Source organism: Coniosporium apollinis, assembly GCF_000281105.1.
Source record: "Coniosporium apollinis CBS 100218 chromosome Unknown supercont1.33, whole genome shotgun sequence".
Classification (NCBI taxonomy): Eukaryota; Fungi; Ascomycota; class Dothideomycetes; genus Coniosporium; species Coniosporium apollinis.
In genome coordinates, this window is record NW_006913295.1 from 332360 (window position 1) to 347142 (window position 14783).

Here is a 14783-nt window from a genome sequence, read left to right on the forward strand (position 1 = left end):
AAGCTGGATGTATACGCTTGACGATCGCAACTGTACAACAGCTGCTACTGCATCCATGTACTAATCGGTGTGTCGAAAGGATATCTAGTCATATAGGTCTCGTTGGCTGGAAAGTGAGAAAACGGTTGACCTAACTCTTGACTTCAAAGTTCAATGGGACTCGATTGGTATGTATGGAATGAGATTCAGTTTATCAGCGTAGGGGCGTTTGAGTTCCCAAGACCAGACGAGCGGCTGCGTTTCGTGTTCATCTTGCATAGCGACGGTGGAAAAAGGGAGTACCTACGGGCAGTCTGAGAAACTCCGGATTCGGTCATCGCAACGATGGGAAAAGGGACGTTGCCGACCTGGCTTAGAAGCCATCTTTATAACAATGTTTGGAGAGACCCGCGCTTTCCAATGAGGATCCTGCACGATGAGCAGAAACAGACCATTTCACAGTCGAGCAAAAAACCACAAGCGACGCCTCCAGTACATCCCTCCCACTCGACACGCAACCAGGTAAGCATTGAATGTCCTGGGCGAGGCACCCCCTCACTTACGGAATGATCTTCGCCCTCCTAAACCGCTCAAAAGCCGTCCACCACGCCCCCTTTGCATCCGTCTCCACCTTCTCATCCCCCCACGTCTCATGCAGCTTACTCATATCCATCTGCCGATCAAAATTAAACATTGTCATAATAAAATATGGAAACCCGCCAAAACTCCGCTCATTCCCCTCAACCCTCCCCTTCTGCAGCCCATGCTTCTGCTCCAACTCCCTCCACGTCTCCACATGTTCCACCAGGTACTCTCCCGGCTGGGGTCCGGAGCCCCCGTTTGGAGGCGGGCCGACGCCTTTCAGCCCAAAGAACTCGCAGATGACGGGCCACTTCTCGGACCAGGAGGACGGGCGCGCGTTGTCGGCGACGTTGAAGGCTTGGCCACCAGTTTCGGAGGGGTGCAGCGAGGCCCAGATGCTGAATTTGGCCAGGATGTCTTGGCTGCTGTCGTTGCTGAGGATGGTCCAGGAGGCGGCGGTGCCGGGGAATTCGACGGAGGCGCCGGGGCCGGCGACGGCGGCGTAGCAGGAGAGGTAGAGTGCCTGCTGTTGTTAGCTATATTGCGCATAGCAGATAGGCGGTCGTGATAGTAAGGATAGGAGATGGGAGAAGGGAGGTTTTGAGAAGGATTTGGGGAACAACTGGGGGCGCTCTTACCAATGCTTGCGCGAGACAGTACACGTTGTTGTTCGGCACAAATCCGACCACTACATCCGGCCTGACCTCGCACCACGTCCATTGCTTGCCTTTCGCCAGCGAAGCTAGCATATCGAGCTGGTTGTAATAGAACATCTCGCTCGCATACGGCTCGGGGATGCGGGGCAGGTTCTCCGCGAGCGGCGGCGTAAAGGGAAACTTGTCGATCAAGTGCACACCGTAGGCCTTGGTGCCGGTCGGCAGGACGACGTATTTGAGATTCTTGGAGAGGTTCTCGACGGCTGTCACGGCACGTTCGAGCAGGGTCACATTGATGGAGATCTCTTTTGCAGGATCGAGGTCCATCACGTACGAGAAGAAGTAGACGTGTGAGACCGTAGACATATCGCCGATCTTTGATTGCATCTCTTTTTCGAGACCTTGTTGGCCTCCGTCCATGAGCAGGTCGATGCCGCTGACGAGCTGGAGCTTGCTGCTTTCTGGCCATTGCGCCTGCTCCTTGCTCAGAGGCCGGTTCGTCAGGGCTGTAACTTTGGAGAAGGCATCGGGAGAGGGATAGTCGGAGAGCAGAGCGTTCGTGATGGCCCAGCCGGTGATGCCAGAGGCGCCAAAGATGAGGGCGTGGTTGCCCGGTTCGTTCGTACTACCCATAGCGAGACAATGCGACTGAGATGCTCGAAAAGATAGAAGGAACTGAGACACGAACAAAGAAAAGTTTTGTAGGAACGTAAAGGAATCTTCATGAGCTTGAACCTGCATAGGAAAGCACCCACCTGCCCCGCGGCTGGTAAACATGCCCCGCGTCGCCTTGTCGAGCCTACCTGCACATAACTCCTTAGACTGCAGATCTCTAGTCGGCCGCTGACGATATTGCATGAGCCTTGTTCTAGAAGCGCTGCGTGGAGACGCCGTGCCTGGCTCAGCCGTGATGGAGTTGACGTGCGGGAAAGCATTCCCGGTGCAAGAGGAAGTCGGGAGGGAGCTGTGACACTAACTCGTATGTGGTATAGTCTACTTAGGTTGGAGCTCTCACGGCTATCGAGCTCCCCCTGCTCGCTCGAGCATGACCGAGGCCGCATCAACAGCAAATGTAGGAGTTGTGGTACTGTCGCCGGCCGCATCAATTTCACACAATGTAGGGCTTGAAATTGTACATATTACTATACTACGAAGGTAGTAAATTTCTCCAATATCATCGTTGTTCACGTTCCCGCAAATACGTTGCTCTTTTTAGCAATAACCTCCTTCGCGAGTCTGCGTCAACGTCTTAGTATATCAAGTTCTGAAACCAGCTTGAACGCGTAAATACCCGAGAAACACCAACTGCTCAGTTGCCATGGCAGGCGAAGTTCGCCAGCCGATAAACCTAGCCTCGCTAGAGAAGTTCATCAAGAGCAATGTCCCCGAGATCAAAACCCCCTTAACAATCAAACAAGTGCGTGTAACTTTCCTCAGTCCACTAAAACACCAGTTCTAAAACCCTCCCCAGTTCGGTTTCGGCCAAAGCAACCCAACCTACCTCCTCACCTCCCCCACCGGCTCGCGCTATGTCCTTCGCAAAAAGCCTCCCGGAAAGCTCCTCTCCAAAACCGCGCACCAAGTCGACCGCGAACACCGCATCATCCACGCGCTCGAGGCCACCGACGTCCCAGTCCCAAAGGCATACTGCCTATGCGAAGACTCCAGCGTCATTGGAAGCCCCTTCTACATCATGTCCTTCCTCGACGGTCGCATCTTCGAGAAGCCCTGGTTCCCGGGCGTCAGTCCGGAGGAGCGGAGGGAGATGTGGCACGATGCCGTGCGCACGCTTGCGAAATTGCATCGGCTTGATCCTGCTGCTATAGGCTTGGCGACGTTTGGGAAGCCCGCCGGGTTTTACAACCGCCAGATCAAAACCTTTACCGCGCTCAGCGCCTCGCAAGCCGCCATCACCGACGTTGAGACCGGGGAGCCTGTGGGCCAGATCCCGCGTCTCGAAGCTCTGCTCGCGTTCTTCGCGGACCCCAGTAGACAGCCAAAGGATAGAGGCGTCCCCATCCACGGCGATTACAAGATCGACAACCTCGTCTTCCACAAAACCGAACCACGCGTCATCGGGATCCTAGACTGGGAGATGGCAACAATAGGCCACCCGCTCAGCGACCTCTGCAACCTCATTGCTCCGTGGACAATCACGTCCTACTCGCCCGACTGCGCCCGCATGCACTCGAACCCCGCCTTCCGGCCCGGCCACGCCGAGTTTCCGGGACTGCCGAGCCAGGAGCAGTGCATAAAGTGGTATGCGGAGGTCGCGGGGTGGGATCCGAGGAGCGAGTTGGGGTGGGGAAAGGCGTTTGCGGCGTTTAGGGATAGTGTCATTTTTCAGGGGATTGCGGCGAGGTTTGCGACGAGGCAGGCGAGTAGTAAGGATGCGTATAGGTATGGGCAGGAGATGAGGCCGTTTGCTGAGATTGCGTGGAGGTTGGTTGAGGAGGCGAGGGAGGAGGGCGAGGTGAGGGCGAGGTTGTAGATTGGCTTGTGAGACCGATAAAAACTATATGACTGTCGGAACATCAAGCAAAGGAGCAAAGGAGCTATTGAGATGTTTGCGTAATATGAAAACGCGCATATCTCTGCTTGAAATACCATCACATCGCTCAGACGGCTTCATCTACGACAGAACGAAACCCACTCCCTTCAGCAGATTCTCAAAGTACTCGTTCCTCGGCTCATCCAACGTTTTCGATGGGAACGTCCAAAAGTAATGCGGATACCCTTCGTATTCATTGAATTTATTGGGGACCCTGGGGGACGGTTAGCAGGTGGCTGGCTTCATTGTCGAGGGAGACCCACCCGCTCTCGTCCAAGACGCGCTTGAGAAGCCTCGCGTCATCCCTAAGAGTGTCCATTGTGCCGCCAGTGATGTACACCTTCTTCACTCTCCCCAGCTTATCGTGCAATAGTGGCGAAGTGTACTTATCATCGGGCGGCGCATCTAAGGCATCTGGACGCAGCCGTTAGCCTACGCTTTTCGACGCCTGTTTATCGCTCAAGAGCGAAAACTCACCCCAAAACGCAGCCATCGCGCTCTTCGTATTAACAGTCATCTCGGCATTCTCATCATAACTTGTGTAATCCGAGCGCAGGTGCTCCGGCGCAGCACCCGGATGCACAGCCACCGGCATCTGCGCAACCACCCCCACCAAACTCTCTCCCAGTCCCTCATCAACGGCCCTCAACGCTGTTCCCAGCGCCAGCCCGCCGCCCGCCGACGCGCCAATCGCAAACACCTTCCCCTGCACCCCGCCCAGACTCTCAGCGTTCCCGAGCACCCACCGATACGCAGCGAAGCAATCTTCATTTTGCGCCGGAAACTTGTGCTTGGGCGTAAGCCTGTAGTCCACAGCTACAATCACGACGTCTATGCCCTTGGCAATGCGCCGACAGTCGCCGTCTTCCATGTCGAGATCCCCGATCGCCCAGCCGCCGCCGTGCATGTAGAGCCCTACAGGCTTACTGCTGGGCGTATAGCCATCGGGGGTGTACACACGGAGCTTGAGAGGGCCACCGGGGCCGTCGATTGTGCGGTCGTATGTCTTGACAGAGGGGTCTGGCGGCGGGAAGGTGTATTTTGAGACCAGGACGCCACCGATTGCCGCCCAGCCGCTGAAGATGTTGTCGAGGGGGCCGTGAAGGAGCGGTCGCTGGCCGAATTCTTCTTCGAACTGGGTGAGGTGTCAGCATGTTCCCTTGCTGTTAGGTATGAGAGCTTGGGGACATACCTCGAGCCAGGGTGCGGCGAATCCTTCGTCAGCCATTGTCGTTTGAGTATGTGAGTACATGACGAGAAGGTACGTCCATCTTGGCCTTGAGACCTGATGGCTTATGCTGCCCCGCCTGCGGCTGAGGTTGAGGTCTCCAGCTGGCGGACGAAGCTTTCCGCACTGAGCGGCACCTGGGGAAATCCGGGGTAAGGAGCATGAGCCCGGCAAGCGAGCTGCACGCGAGTCATGCTGTTCAGGGTCCGCAGATCGCGGTTAACCTCCCCCGGGTTTCCTCGGCCACAGCTCCGACTGCAGCGAACCCAGCTCTTCCACGCCAGCAGCTGTACCCGCATAGCCAACATGATCCGAGTAGCCTCGACGCGCAAAGCAGAACAGCCGAGTAGTTTCAAACCGCCATGAACTGCTCCTAAGCTATCAGTCCCTTTACAGCTCCTACAGCCATCATCAATACCAATACTATCACCACAATGTCCTCCCAAACCCCATCCCCCGACCATCCCGCCTTCCTCCGCCTCCCGCCCTGGGTGAAATCCAAGCTCCGCCCCTTCGCCATCCCCATCATCCAGAAAGTCCACGACTGGGTTGAGACAGAATGCATCCCCGCGGAGCCCGTGATGCGGGCGCAGCTAGCCCAGGACCGGTGGAAGACGCCCAAGCTGATGCATGAGCTGCGCAAGAAGGCGAAGAGCTTGGGACTGTTTAATCTGTTTCTGCCGAATCACTTTGAGGAGAGTCCGGGGTTGACGAATCTGGAGTATGCGTGCTGTGCGGAGATTATGGGGCGGTGTTATTGGGCTGCGCAGGTGGGTTGTTTTGCTATGTTCCGGTGGTGCCGGTGACAGCTGAGATAGATGTCTGGGAACTGGACTCTAAGGACAGCGGGCTAACGTGACCTCAGACAATGAACTGCCACGCGCCCGAGACCGGCAACATCGAGCTTCTCGCTAAATACTGCACCCCCGCCCAAAAAGAGCAATGGCTGAAACCTCTCATGGAAGGCACCATGTGTTCGGCCTACTCAATGACGGAGCCCGACCGCGCCTCCTCCGACGCGACCAACATCGGCTGCTCCCTCCGCATCGAGGGCGACGAGTGCATCATCAACGGGCGCAAGCTCTACGGCAATGCGCAGTGGAACCCAGAGCTGGGTTTCTACATCCTGATGGCATGCTCGGACCCCGAGAACCCGAATCCCTGGAACCGGCACACGACGGTGATCGTGCCCGCGCGCTCCAAGGGGCTAACCATGACGCGCAACCTCACCATCATGGGCTACGACCACGCGCCCGAAGGGCACGGCGAATACATCTACGAAGACGTACGCGTCCCAGCCGCCAACATAATCCTCGGGCCCGGCCGCGCCTTCGAAATCGCACAGGGCCGGCTCGGCCCGGGACGCATCCACCACTGCATGCGGCTCATCGGGCAATCCGAGCGCGCCTACGAGCTCGCGCTGATCCACGCCATCGACCCTGCCAAGAAACCCCGCGGCAAGCTCATCGGCGCCTTCGACAGCAACATCGAGCGCATTGCCGACATGCGCATGGGGATCGACAGCATGCGGCTCGTCGTGCTGAACGCAGCCGACACGATGGACATCCACGGCAACAAAGCAGGGAAATACGCCATTGCGCAGAGCAAGATCCTCGTGCCGATCCAGGCGGCCAGGATCATCGACGAGTGCATGCAGATGTTTGGCGGGCAGGGTCTTACGCAGCATACGCCGCTGCCGGAGATGTGGACGTATGCGCGGTTTGTGAGGGTCGCGGATGGGCCGGATGCTGCGCATAGGCATCAGGTGGGACGGGATGCGCTGAAGGCTGCGGAGGGGTTTAGGGAGAGGCATAAAAAATACAATGAGAGGCACGCGGAGATTTGCAGAGCTTGGGGTGTTGATCCGGGTTTGGGAGGGAGGGCGATTGAGGACTTGTTGTAGGATTGGGAGGGAATTGATGGCTCTATAGCTGCTGGTGCGGGTGAAAAAAGATATTCCTATTGAGGTATTCTGGATTTCAGTGAGATGCTTTTAGCATTGATTTTCAGCCAAGTCTCATGCATACTTAAGGGGTCAAGTAACCCCACGAGCATTTCCACATGCGATCTGATGCGGTACCTCCCCTGCTGAAGATCTCACTATTCTGTTTTAACGTGCTGGATGATGTATACAAACACGTTAGCACATGGAAATCGCAAGCTGCACTCGCGCCTAAGCGTTGCCTACTTCTTACAATACGGCTAACAACTAAGGCAGAAAGCAGGAAGAGCCTCTACGCTCCAACAAAGGCTAATGGAACTCGTTCTTCTCCGCATTAACGTCGTTCTCCAAGAAAATTTCTGTCTTATCATTCATCTTCGCGTCGATGTTCTCGCACCTAGCAGAGCGCAAGCGTCAGCATACCCGCTCGTTTCGGCTGCACTCTCAGCTCAAGCAAAAGGGATGAGAACTCACAGCAAGCACATAATCAGCCCTAGCCCCCCAAACGACAGACTTGCCAGCGCCGTCATCTTAAGCCCATGCGCATAACTCCACTTGAAAGCCTCACCAGCGGCCCCAAGAATCTCCGCATTCTGCCACCGTGTCAGCTTGTACTCTCCTCAGCATTAAAAGCGACAGCATTAGACCTACCACACCCGGCACCGCCTGCAGCGCCGCCGACCCCAGCGGAAAAGCCGCCAAAAGCGACGCCGCGTTCTCGGACGAGAGGCCCGCCGCAACTGCCGCCGCCGGCACCGTCGCTGCGGCCCGCGCGGATTGCGTGTTTGTGAGGATCGAGACGTAGATTGCTTGCGCTAGACTTCCGCCCGCATACCGCGCCACGCCGGCCAGGCCGCCGCTCATGCCCAGATCATGCTGGTGGACGCCCAACTGCGTGAAGGCGACGCTCTCATATTGGGCCCAGCCGAAGAAGGTCTGCTCGAGGAACGTGAAAGCGATCATCATCCCCTTGTTGTACGGCGTTACGAGCGCCATGAGGCCGCCGAAGACTGTCATGCCAATCCAGGAGCCTACGAGCGTCCACTTCCAGTGGCCGAAGAGATTTCCGAAGCAGATGAGGAGCATGGCGCCGAAAACGAGGCCGAGATTGCCGGGGAGGGTAAGAAGGAGAGTCTCGCTGCGTGACGTTGTCGGAGTGATGTAAAAGACGTTCAGCATTGTCGGGCTACCCAGATATCAGTACATACAGCTTTGAATTTGAAGCGGAGGGTAAGACGCACTATATAACGTTGATTCCGTAATAGAACATTGTGACTATAAATGCCAGGATAAAGGGGACGGTGAATTCTCGTCCGTTGTGGGATTTGAAAATTCTTGGCGGACAGAGCGGATATTTGACGGAGGAGAAGGTCTCCCAGAATGAGAAGAGCGCGATGAGAACGAAGCCGACGATGAGGGGTGCCAGTACTGAGGCGCTTGTTGCTTTCTTGTACTGTAGTAAAGTTAAGTGAGGTCCGCTAAATGCAGGTATAGTCACTCACGGTAGTCTCGATGATGCCGACAAGGACCAAACACACACCAGGTACGATCAGCGCCGTTCCAACGTAGTCGAGGCCACTGATGGCGTCTCTCCATGGCACGCCCTTCGGATGCTTCGGTGGGAAGTAGAAGAGGTAGAGGCAGACCATGGAGATGAACTGCGCGACAAAGCCTCCCCAATAGACGTATTTCCAGCTGTCGCCGCTGTCAATGGCGTAGCGTCCGACGACTGGACCGATCACAACAATGACGAAGACGAAGCCATCGGAGATGGTGATGCCGATGTGGCGGTACTTATTGGGCATGAGCTCAGGGATTGAGCACATGGCCATTTGGCATGGTCCGCCTCCGAATCCGGCGATTGCCAGACCGGCTGTGAACTGCATGTGGCCTTTTGCGGTCGCAGAAACGATGAATCCGAGGCAGCAGATCACGTTACCGGCAAGCCTGCAGCTGTAAGTTAGTGTTACCGACCAGAATGGCCCAGAGGACAGACGTACAAAAACAGCCGTCGGCCAAAGAGGTCGCTGTTAGCTCCAGCAATCAGGAAGCCGAGAGCGTTAGCGGTGGTATACGCCGGTACTGTTCTGAGTCAATATAAGCGTGAAGAGGATTTACCACTATCCACTCACTGTACCAGTAGACGGACGTAGCAGAACCAAGCTTGGTGCCGAGGATCCCTTGCATAGCGGCTGTCGTAGGGACAGGCCAGAAAGATAACCCAAAGGTTGACGACAGAATCTGGGAAAGGTTAGCAAAGTAGAAGACTGTAAGTTGCGAGTGGACACCTACAAAAATGACAACCCAAGTCTTGGCCGAGACTCGAGTATCATCCGAGGCGATAGCAACATGAGGTGGAGGAACACTGGCAACCTCCACCTGCTCAATATCTTTCTTCTTCATCTCAGTTGAAGGACGTAAGGTGGTCTTGATTGCCATGACGACTTGTGGACGAGAGATTACGGCCAAAGCAATTGAGAGAGAGCAGGAGCTGTACTACCAGAACCAAGCTCCCATAAATAAAAACTGCTGGCCCAAGGATCTTTTCGAGTCATGGTGGCCATGCATCCAGGCTTCGATAAGCTCGCTGGCTTGTATCCGACCCCATGGCGGTGGAAGAGGAGAGCCAGCGTTGGCCGGGTACAGCGGCTTGGCTCTTTGGCGGAAGTTTTACAAGGCTCGGATGTCGATATCCTGGACGCCTTGCAACGTACATATGTGGTTAGCGAGTGCTCTAAGCCAGAAGATTGATTCAGAGTGCCCTCTCTTTGGATGGAACTGAGGTTGTGTGAGAGGTCGAGGTCACGCAGAAACGTTTCGGCGGAAACCGCTGAGCCAAATCGGGTACAAAGCCATGCCATTCAAATCGCGCTGAGATGTAGCAGAGGCAGAACATGTGCTGAGAAGACTGCAGGTGTCCAATATTGACAGAAACCAGTTCCTGTAACGAATGCGCTTGCACCTATTGCTTCAACTCCATGATGCCATCCTTACCGCCTGGCAGAGCCGGCCCATAGATGATATTGTCGTAGCCCGCCATTACTTTGATTGGCATATCCATAAAGTGTTTACAATCAGGCCCCAGCACCTCAGCATATCTAGGGCTCTATGAAGCCGGCGTCAGTTGATCAGTGGAGCGCTGAAGGAATGGATGTACTTACCGAAGCAAAGCGTTCCCAGTCCTCCCAAGTCTTGACCCAAATCTCAGAGCAGCCATCAAAGTCCAGCAGATCCATCCCAAGCGCCTTTACCCTCTCTTTCACCTCCGGCGGTTGGTGGAACTGTTATACGCTATCAGCTTTGCGGTGGCAGATGCGGCAAAGAGGCGCCTACCTGTACGTATCTTTGGAGGTTACATGCTCCAAAGTCTTTGCTTGCCACTGTCAAATCTGCATGAACTGTTTCCCAATGGCGGTGGAACATCTCATGGCTGACGTGTGGGAGCTTGTTGAAGAAGAATGTCAGCTTGATGCATGCTGCCGCGGGTCAGCAATATCGCCAAAAGCTCGCTGTGGTACTCTTACGCTGGTAGTTTGGCTTCGCATCGTAAGACAACTCCTCATACGTGAACTCGTGGTCAATCTTCTTGAGCGTCATTCTGTCTGCGGGCGTGACTTGTTGGTGTGATGCGGTGAGTAGCTTCTAAGTATATGCTGTCCATCATTAGTGTTGGCAGCCTGGGAAAGCTTGATCTGCTCTAGCATGATGGCCTAAACAGACTTTGAAAACGGATGTAGAGTCCCGAAGAAACTAAAGCGAGAGAAGGAGGCATAGCCTGTGTAAATGCAGCGGAAATGCGGTTGCAGGACCAGCATGCGGGGATGTGGTACTCGTGCTGCTCCTCCGGGATGAGTTCCGTAGATTTTTCCTTAGCGTCTGGATGTTCATACACGCAGGTATCCATCCGCCGATCCAAATCTCATGGATGCTACTGCCTCTTCCTTGTTTGCAATATAGAAGGTAGTTTGCTGACAATCCGTCAGCTGACACCGCGTAGGACTGGTGAAGAAGGTCTCACACAAGCTACCTATAGAAATGGCAAGCCGCTGACGTTTCAAGACAATCTTAAATGGCAGAGGTGCATGTGACACTTTGTTCACAATTTCACAAGCGCCAAAACATGCGCAAGCGTAACGTTCGGATATACAGAGAACCCTTGGTTTCCTTTACCGCTGCAATACTGCGAATAGCACCTAGAAAACGACAGCCATCCTCGCCTTCGCCCTTCCCTCCTCCATGTCATCAATCATCGACTGTAAATCTTCCAGCTCACGGTACTCGATCTCAGGGAGGACGTTGTGCTTCCCCGTAAACTCGATCGCCTTCGGCATCCGCTGCGGAATGCCCGTGCTATCTGCCTTCATCCTGTACTTGCCGAGCGTGAGATCCAGCGTGGAGAGCTCTATCGGCTTCGGCGATATGCCGATGACCATCAACAAGCCATTGAGGCGGAGTATTGATGGAGCTCCTGCGTAGGCTGCGTTTGCGTTGCTGAAGACGGCTGCGGCGTGTACGCCACCGCCGGTAAGCTCTTTCAGCTCCTCGACGTAGTTCTTGTTGGAGCGGGAGTTGAAGACGGCGTCTGCGCCGAGCTTTTTGGCCATTTCGAGCGTGTCATCGTTGATGTCGAGTCCAACCACTTTCACTCCCATAGCTTTCGCGTACTGCGTAGCGAGCTGGCCAAGACCACCGCATCCAATTACGGCAAGCCATTGATCTGGCTTCAGTTCGCAGCTGTCGACGGCATTGAAGGCTAAAGGAGGGTCACTATGTATTTCGATTATTGTGCTGTGTTTGCCCATACCTGTAATTCCCGCGCAGAAGAGCGGAGCGCATCTCTCTAATTCCAAGTTCTCCGGGATCTTGATAGCATTCTGCCAGTCCACGACCGCGTACTCGGCGAAGAAACCGTCAGTAGTAAAGCCCTGTAGCCGCTGGTTGCCCGTCTGGCAATGCAGATTGTGCACCATGCAGCCCTCGCACTCGTAGCAGGCGCCGACGATGTACAGGAAGCCGATCGCGTCTCCAACCTTGAAGCCCTTATCTTCCGCGCTAGGGTGTATCTTCTCGATGTAACCCACTCCTTCATGCCCCATGGTAACAGGCGTGTCGGACGGCGGCCGCAAGTCCATCATAAGGTCTGAGTGGCATAGCGAGGCGGACTTGATCTTGACAAGGAATTGGCCTTCGCTGGGTTCAGGTATGGGGATGTCGTTTATGACAACCTTCTTCTGGTTCTATTGCGTGTGAGAAGTCTGTATAACTGGTGGGGGAGAGGAGACTTACCATATCCCATTGCCCAGCTTTCATGATTGCGGTATTGAACGATTCTGCAACGTAACTATGCGGTAAAGGAGAACAGTGACTATGACTTTGGAATGACAGAAAGGAAAGTTGTCTGTACCTCCGCTACAGCAAGCGTAATATAGCAGGATACCTACGACTCGTGCTTCACGACTGACGGGCAACAAATGAATAAGTCCCTTCTGTTGCTGGCCAGACCTTTGATTGGCAGTAATGCTCCAGCTGCGCGTGTGCTCAGGCACTCGCGGCAGCTCTGGAAAGACGCGTCTGGAAGTGACACCGAGCCCCTCTGCGGAAAAGCTTTGCCTGAATTGCAGGACTGCGGGGTCGGTCATGGCGCTGCTTTGCAGACACAGCAATGGGCGATTCCCGGAAGCATTCGAAACTCACGAAGCACTATGCTATGAGGAAGGCTTTAAAGATGTGAGTAAGGGGATGATGAGGTTGGACGTTGCGGGTAGGATGCGTATGGTAATATGGTTCCAGATAGGGATTAGTGTATCACACACTTATCTGCCTCTCACTGCAGGACTTCAGCATCGTCATTTTTACATGGATGTGGTTGATCATTTGCCTGTGCTATCAATGCGATTCAACGTTTGAATACGTATGAAGATCACCGGTGACTCCTTCAGGATAGATCCATCAGAAGCGCTACGGCAACCGACACCGACTAGAAAGATCTTGATGGACAGCAGGAGCCCTAAACCTAATCCGCCTGACTTCGGCTCAGTACGTCAGATTGATCATGATAGTCTTGGGCTCAGTAAACGCCCTCAGCGCATACTCGCCGCATTCCCTTCCAATTCCGCTCTCCTTGCTGCCACCGAACGGTGCGGTCATCATCATAAGACTAACGCAGTTGACACCGACCATACCGCTGTCGAAGTCCGAGGCTACCCGCAGTGCCTTGTTGATATCCTGGGTGAAGACGCCTGCCATGAGACCGAAACTGGTGCTGTTCGACAGCGCGATGATCTCCTCTTCCGTCTTGAAAGATCTGACCACGGAGACGGGGCCGAAAATCTCTTGGTTGTGGATCTCGGAGTTGATATCGACGTCTGTGAAGACGGTTGGCTCGATGTAGAAGCCCTATCATTAACAACATATCAGCATTGGGATTTTCGTTCGGATTAACGGAAACAAAGTCAAGGGACCTGCATACCTTATCACCAACTCTACTGCCTCCGGTCAACAATTTCCCCTGGCCCTTCTGGCCCCTCTCGATGAATCCGCTGACACGCTTGAACTGCGCCTCGTCCACCAATGGTCCCAGAACTGTCCCTTCGTCATCCGGGTCTCCAATCACCTTCGCCTTATCCTGCATCGCCTTCTTATAACCCTCGATGAACTTGTCGTAGATCCCCTCCTGCACGTAGACTCTCGATGCGGCGAAGCATACCTGCCCCGTATTGGCAGTAATGGCGTTCGCGGTCCAAGTAACCGCGTTCTCGAGATTGCAGTCATCGAAGACCACGGCAGGGGATTTGCCGCCCAGCTCCAGGGTCACGCGCTTTAGGTTTGACTTCGCGGCCATCTCCTGGATCTTCTTGCCCGTGGGTATAGAGCCCGTGAATGAGACCTTCCGGATCTTCATATGGCTAGCCAGCAGCGCGCCGGTGCTACCATCGCCTGACAGCACTTGGAATACGCCCGGCGGGAATCCGGCTTCTTTGATCAACGGACCAAGAGCGAGGGAGGCAAATGGCGTCTTCTCGGAGGGCTTGAGGATGAAGCAGTTGCCTGTTGCCAGAGCGGGTGCTGCCTTCAGACCAACGGTACCTAGGGGACCATTCCAGGGAACTATGCCGGCCGTCACACCCAAGGGCTCGTTGCGCACGATCTTGAGGAAGCCGTCCTCCTGTGGGAAGGACTGGCCGGCGAACTTGTCAATCCAGCCAGCATTGTACTTGAAGGCCTAGAGGAGGCAACAGTAAGCATTGGCGCCGCAAAAGAAGAGCAAGATAGCACCGAAGTAAAGGGGATATTACCTCTGCAGCCAAACCCGTCTCAAAGGCCCCAAAGCTTCCATAGGGCGCCCCCAGCGTTATCCTGGTCAGCTCTGCCAGCGCTTTGCCATTCTCTTCGATCAAGCTCGCAAGCTTCATCATGATGTCTCGCCGCTGGGTCGGCGCCATCTTCTTCCATGCGGGGAAGGCCTTCTCGGCTGCGGCGACGGCGGCGTCAACATCCTGCTCGCCGGCTAGAGCAACATCGTCCGCCACGAGGGAGCCATCTTTGGGGTTGTTGAGGGTAAGCTTGGCGCTGTTCTTGGACTCAACATATTCGTTGTTTATAAAGAGTTGTTTCGGGAGATTGTCTTTGGAGAAGTTGAAGGCCATAGTGGCTAGATTCGACTTTCAAGAAGGTACAGTAAGGCGTACGGCGAGGAAAAGAACAGACCAAGGTTGGAAAGGTTACAAGAGAGGATATGTTGTGTGATCACTCGACTTAAAAAATGGATTGGAAGGTAACGGAGAAGAGTGGGAGAGAACTTGAAGCTGCAGACATGTAAAGAGAAAGGTTGCACGGCAAAGAGCT

At 54.8% G+C, this 14783-nt stretch overlaps 8 protein-coding genes across 8 annotated transcripts; 2 read left to right on the plus strand and 6 right to left on the minus strand.

Annotated features, from left to right (window-relative positions):
- Positions 1-538: 538 nt before the first annotated feature.
- On the minus strand, positions 539-1850 carry W97_06601 (uncharacterized protein; the record flags this gene model as incomplete). Its single annotated transcript, XM_007784475.1, has 2 exons — positions 539-1084; positions 1200-1850. 2 exons carry the CDS (start codon positions 1848-1850, stop codon positions 539-541), a joined length of 1197 nt encoding a protein of 398 aa, XP_007782665.1.
- A 685-nt stretch (positions 1851-2535) lies between these two features.
- W97_06602 (phosphotransferase enzyme family domain-containing protein) lies at positions 2536-3708 on the plus strand (the record flags this gene model as incomplete). Its single annotated transcript, XM_007784476.1, has 2 exons — positions 2536-2634; positions 2689-3708. 2 exons carry the CDS (start codon positions 2536-2538, stop codon positions 3706-3708), a joined length of 1119 nt encoding a protein of 372 aa, XP_007782666.1.
- A 141-nt stretch (positions 3709-3849) lies between these two features.
- Positions 3850-4996, minus strand: W97_06603 (uncharacterized protein; the record flags this gene model as incomplete). The annotated part of the gene is made up of 4 exons (XM_007784477.1): positions 3850-3982; positions 4032-4182; positions 4246-4903; positions 4961-4996. 4 exons carry the CDS (start codon positions 4994-4996, stop codon positions 3850-3852), a joined length of 978 nt encoding a protein of 325 aa, XP_007782667.1.
- A 434-nt stretch (positions 4997-5430) lies between these two features.
- W97_06604 (uncharacterized protein) lies at positions 5431-6899 on the plus strand (the record flags this gene model as incomplete). Its single annotated transcript, XM_007784478.1, has 2 exons — positions 5431-5766; positions 5862-6899. The coding sequence occupies 2 exons, from the start codon at positions 5431-5433 to the stop codon at positions 6897-6899; spliced, it is 1374 nt and encodes a 457-aa protein (XP_007782668.1).
- A 348-nt stretch (positions 6900-7247) lies between these two features.
- On the minus strand, positions 7248-8824 carry W97_06605 (uncharacterized protein; the record flags this gene model as incomplete). The annotated part of the gene is made up of 5 exons (XM_007784479.1): positions 7248-7335; positions 7413-7531; positions 7590-8124; positions 8180-8391; positions 8441-8824. 5 exons carry the CDS (start codon positions 8822-8824, stop codon positions 7248-7250), a joined length of 1338 nt encoding a protein of 445 aa, XP_007782669.1.
- Positions 8825-9900: 1076 nt separating this feature from the next.
- Positions 9901-10535, minus strand: W97_06606 (uncharacterized protein; the record flags this gene model as incomplete). The annotated part of the gene is made up of 4 exons (XM_007784480.1): positions 9901-10044; positions 10100-10219; positions 10272-10414; positions 10463-10535. The coding sequence occupies 4 exons, from the start codon at positions 10533-10535 to the stop codon at positions 9901-9903; spliced, it is 480 nt and encodes a 159-aa protein (XP_007782670.1).
- Positions 10536-11131: 596 nt separating this feature from the next.
- W97_06607 (uncharacterized protein) lies at positions 11132-12248 on the minus strand (the record flags this gene model as incomplete). The annotated part of the gene is made up of 3 exons (XM_007784481.1): positions 11132-11691; positions 11743-12175; positions 12225-12248. 3 exons carry the CDS (start codon positions 12246-12248, stop codon positions 11132-11134), a joined length of 1017 nt encoding a protein of 338 aa, XP_007782671.1.
- A 723-nt stretch (positions 12249-12971) lies between these two features.
- W97_06608 (uncharacterized protein) lies at positions 12972-14584 on the minus strand (the record flags this gene model as incomplete). The annotated part of the gene is made up of 3 exons (XM_007784482.1): positions 12972-13334; positions 13408-14160; positions 14234-14584. The coding sequence occupies 3 exons, from the start codon at positions 14582-14584 to the stop codon at positions 12972-12974; spliced, it is 1467 nt and encodes a 488-aa protein (XP_007782672.1).
- Positions 14585-14783: the final 199 nt, after the last annotated feature.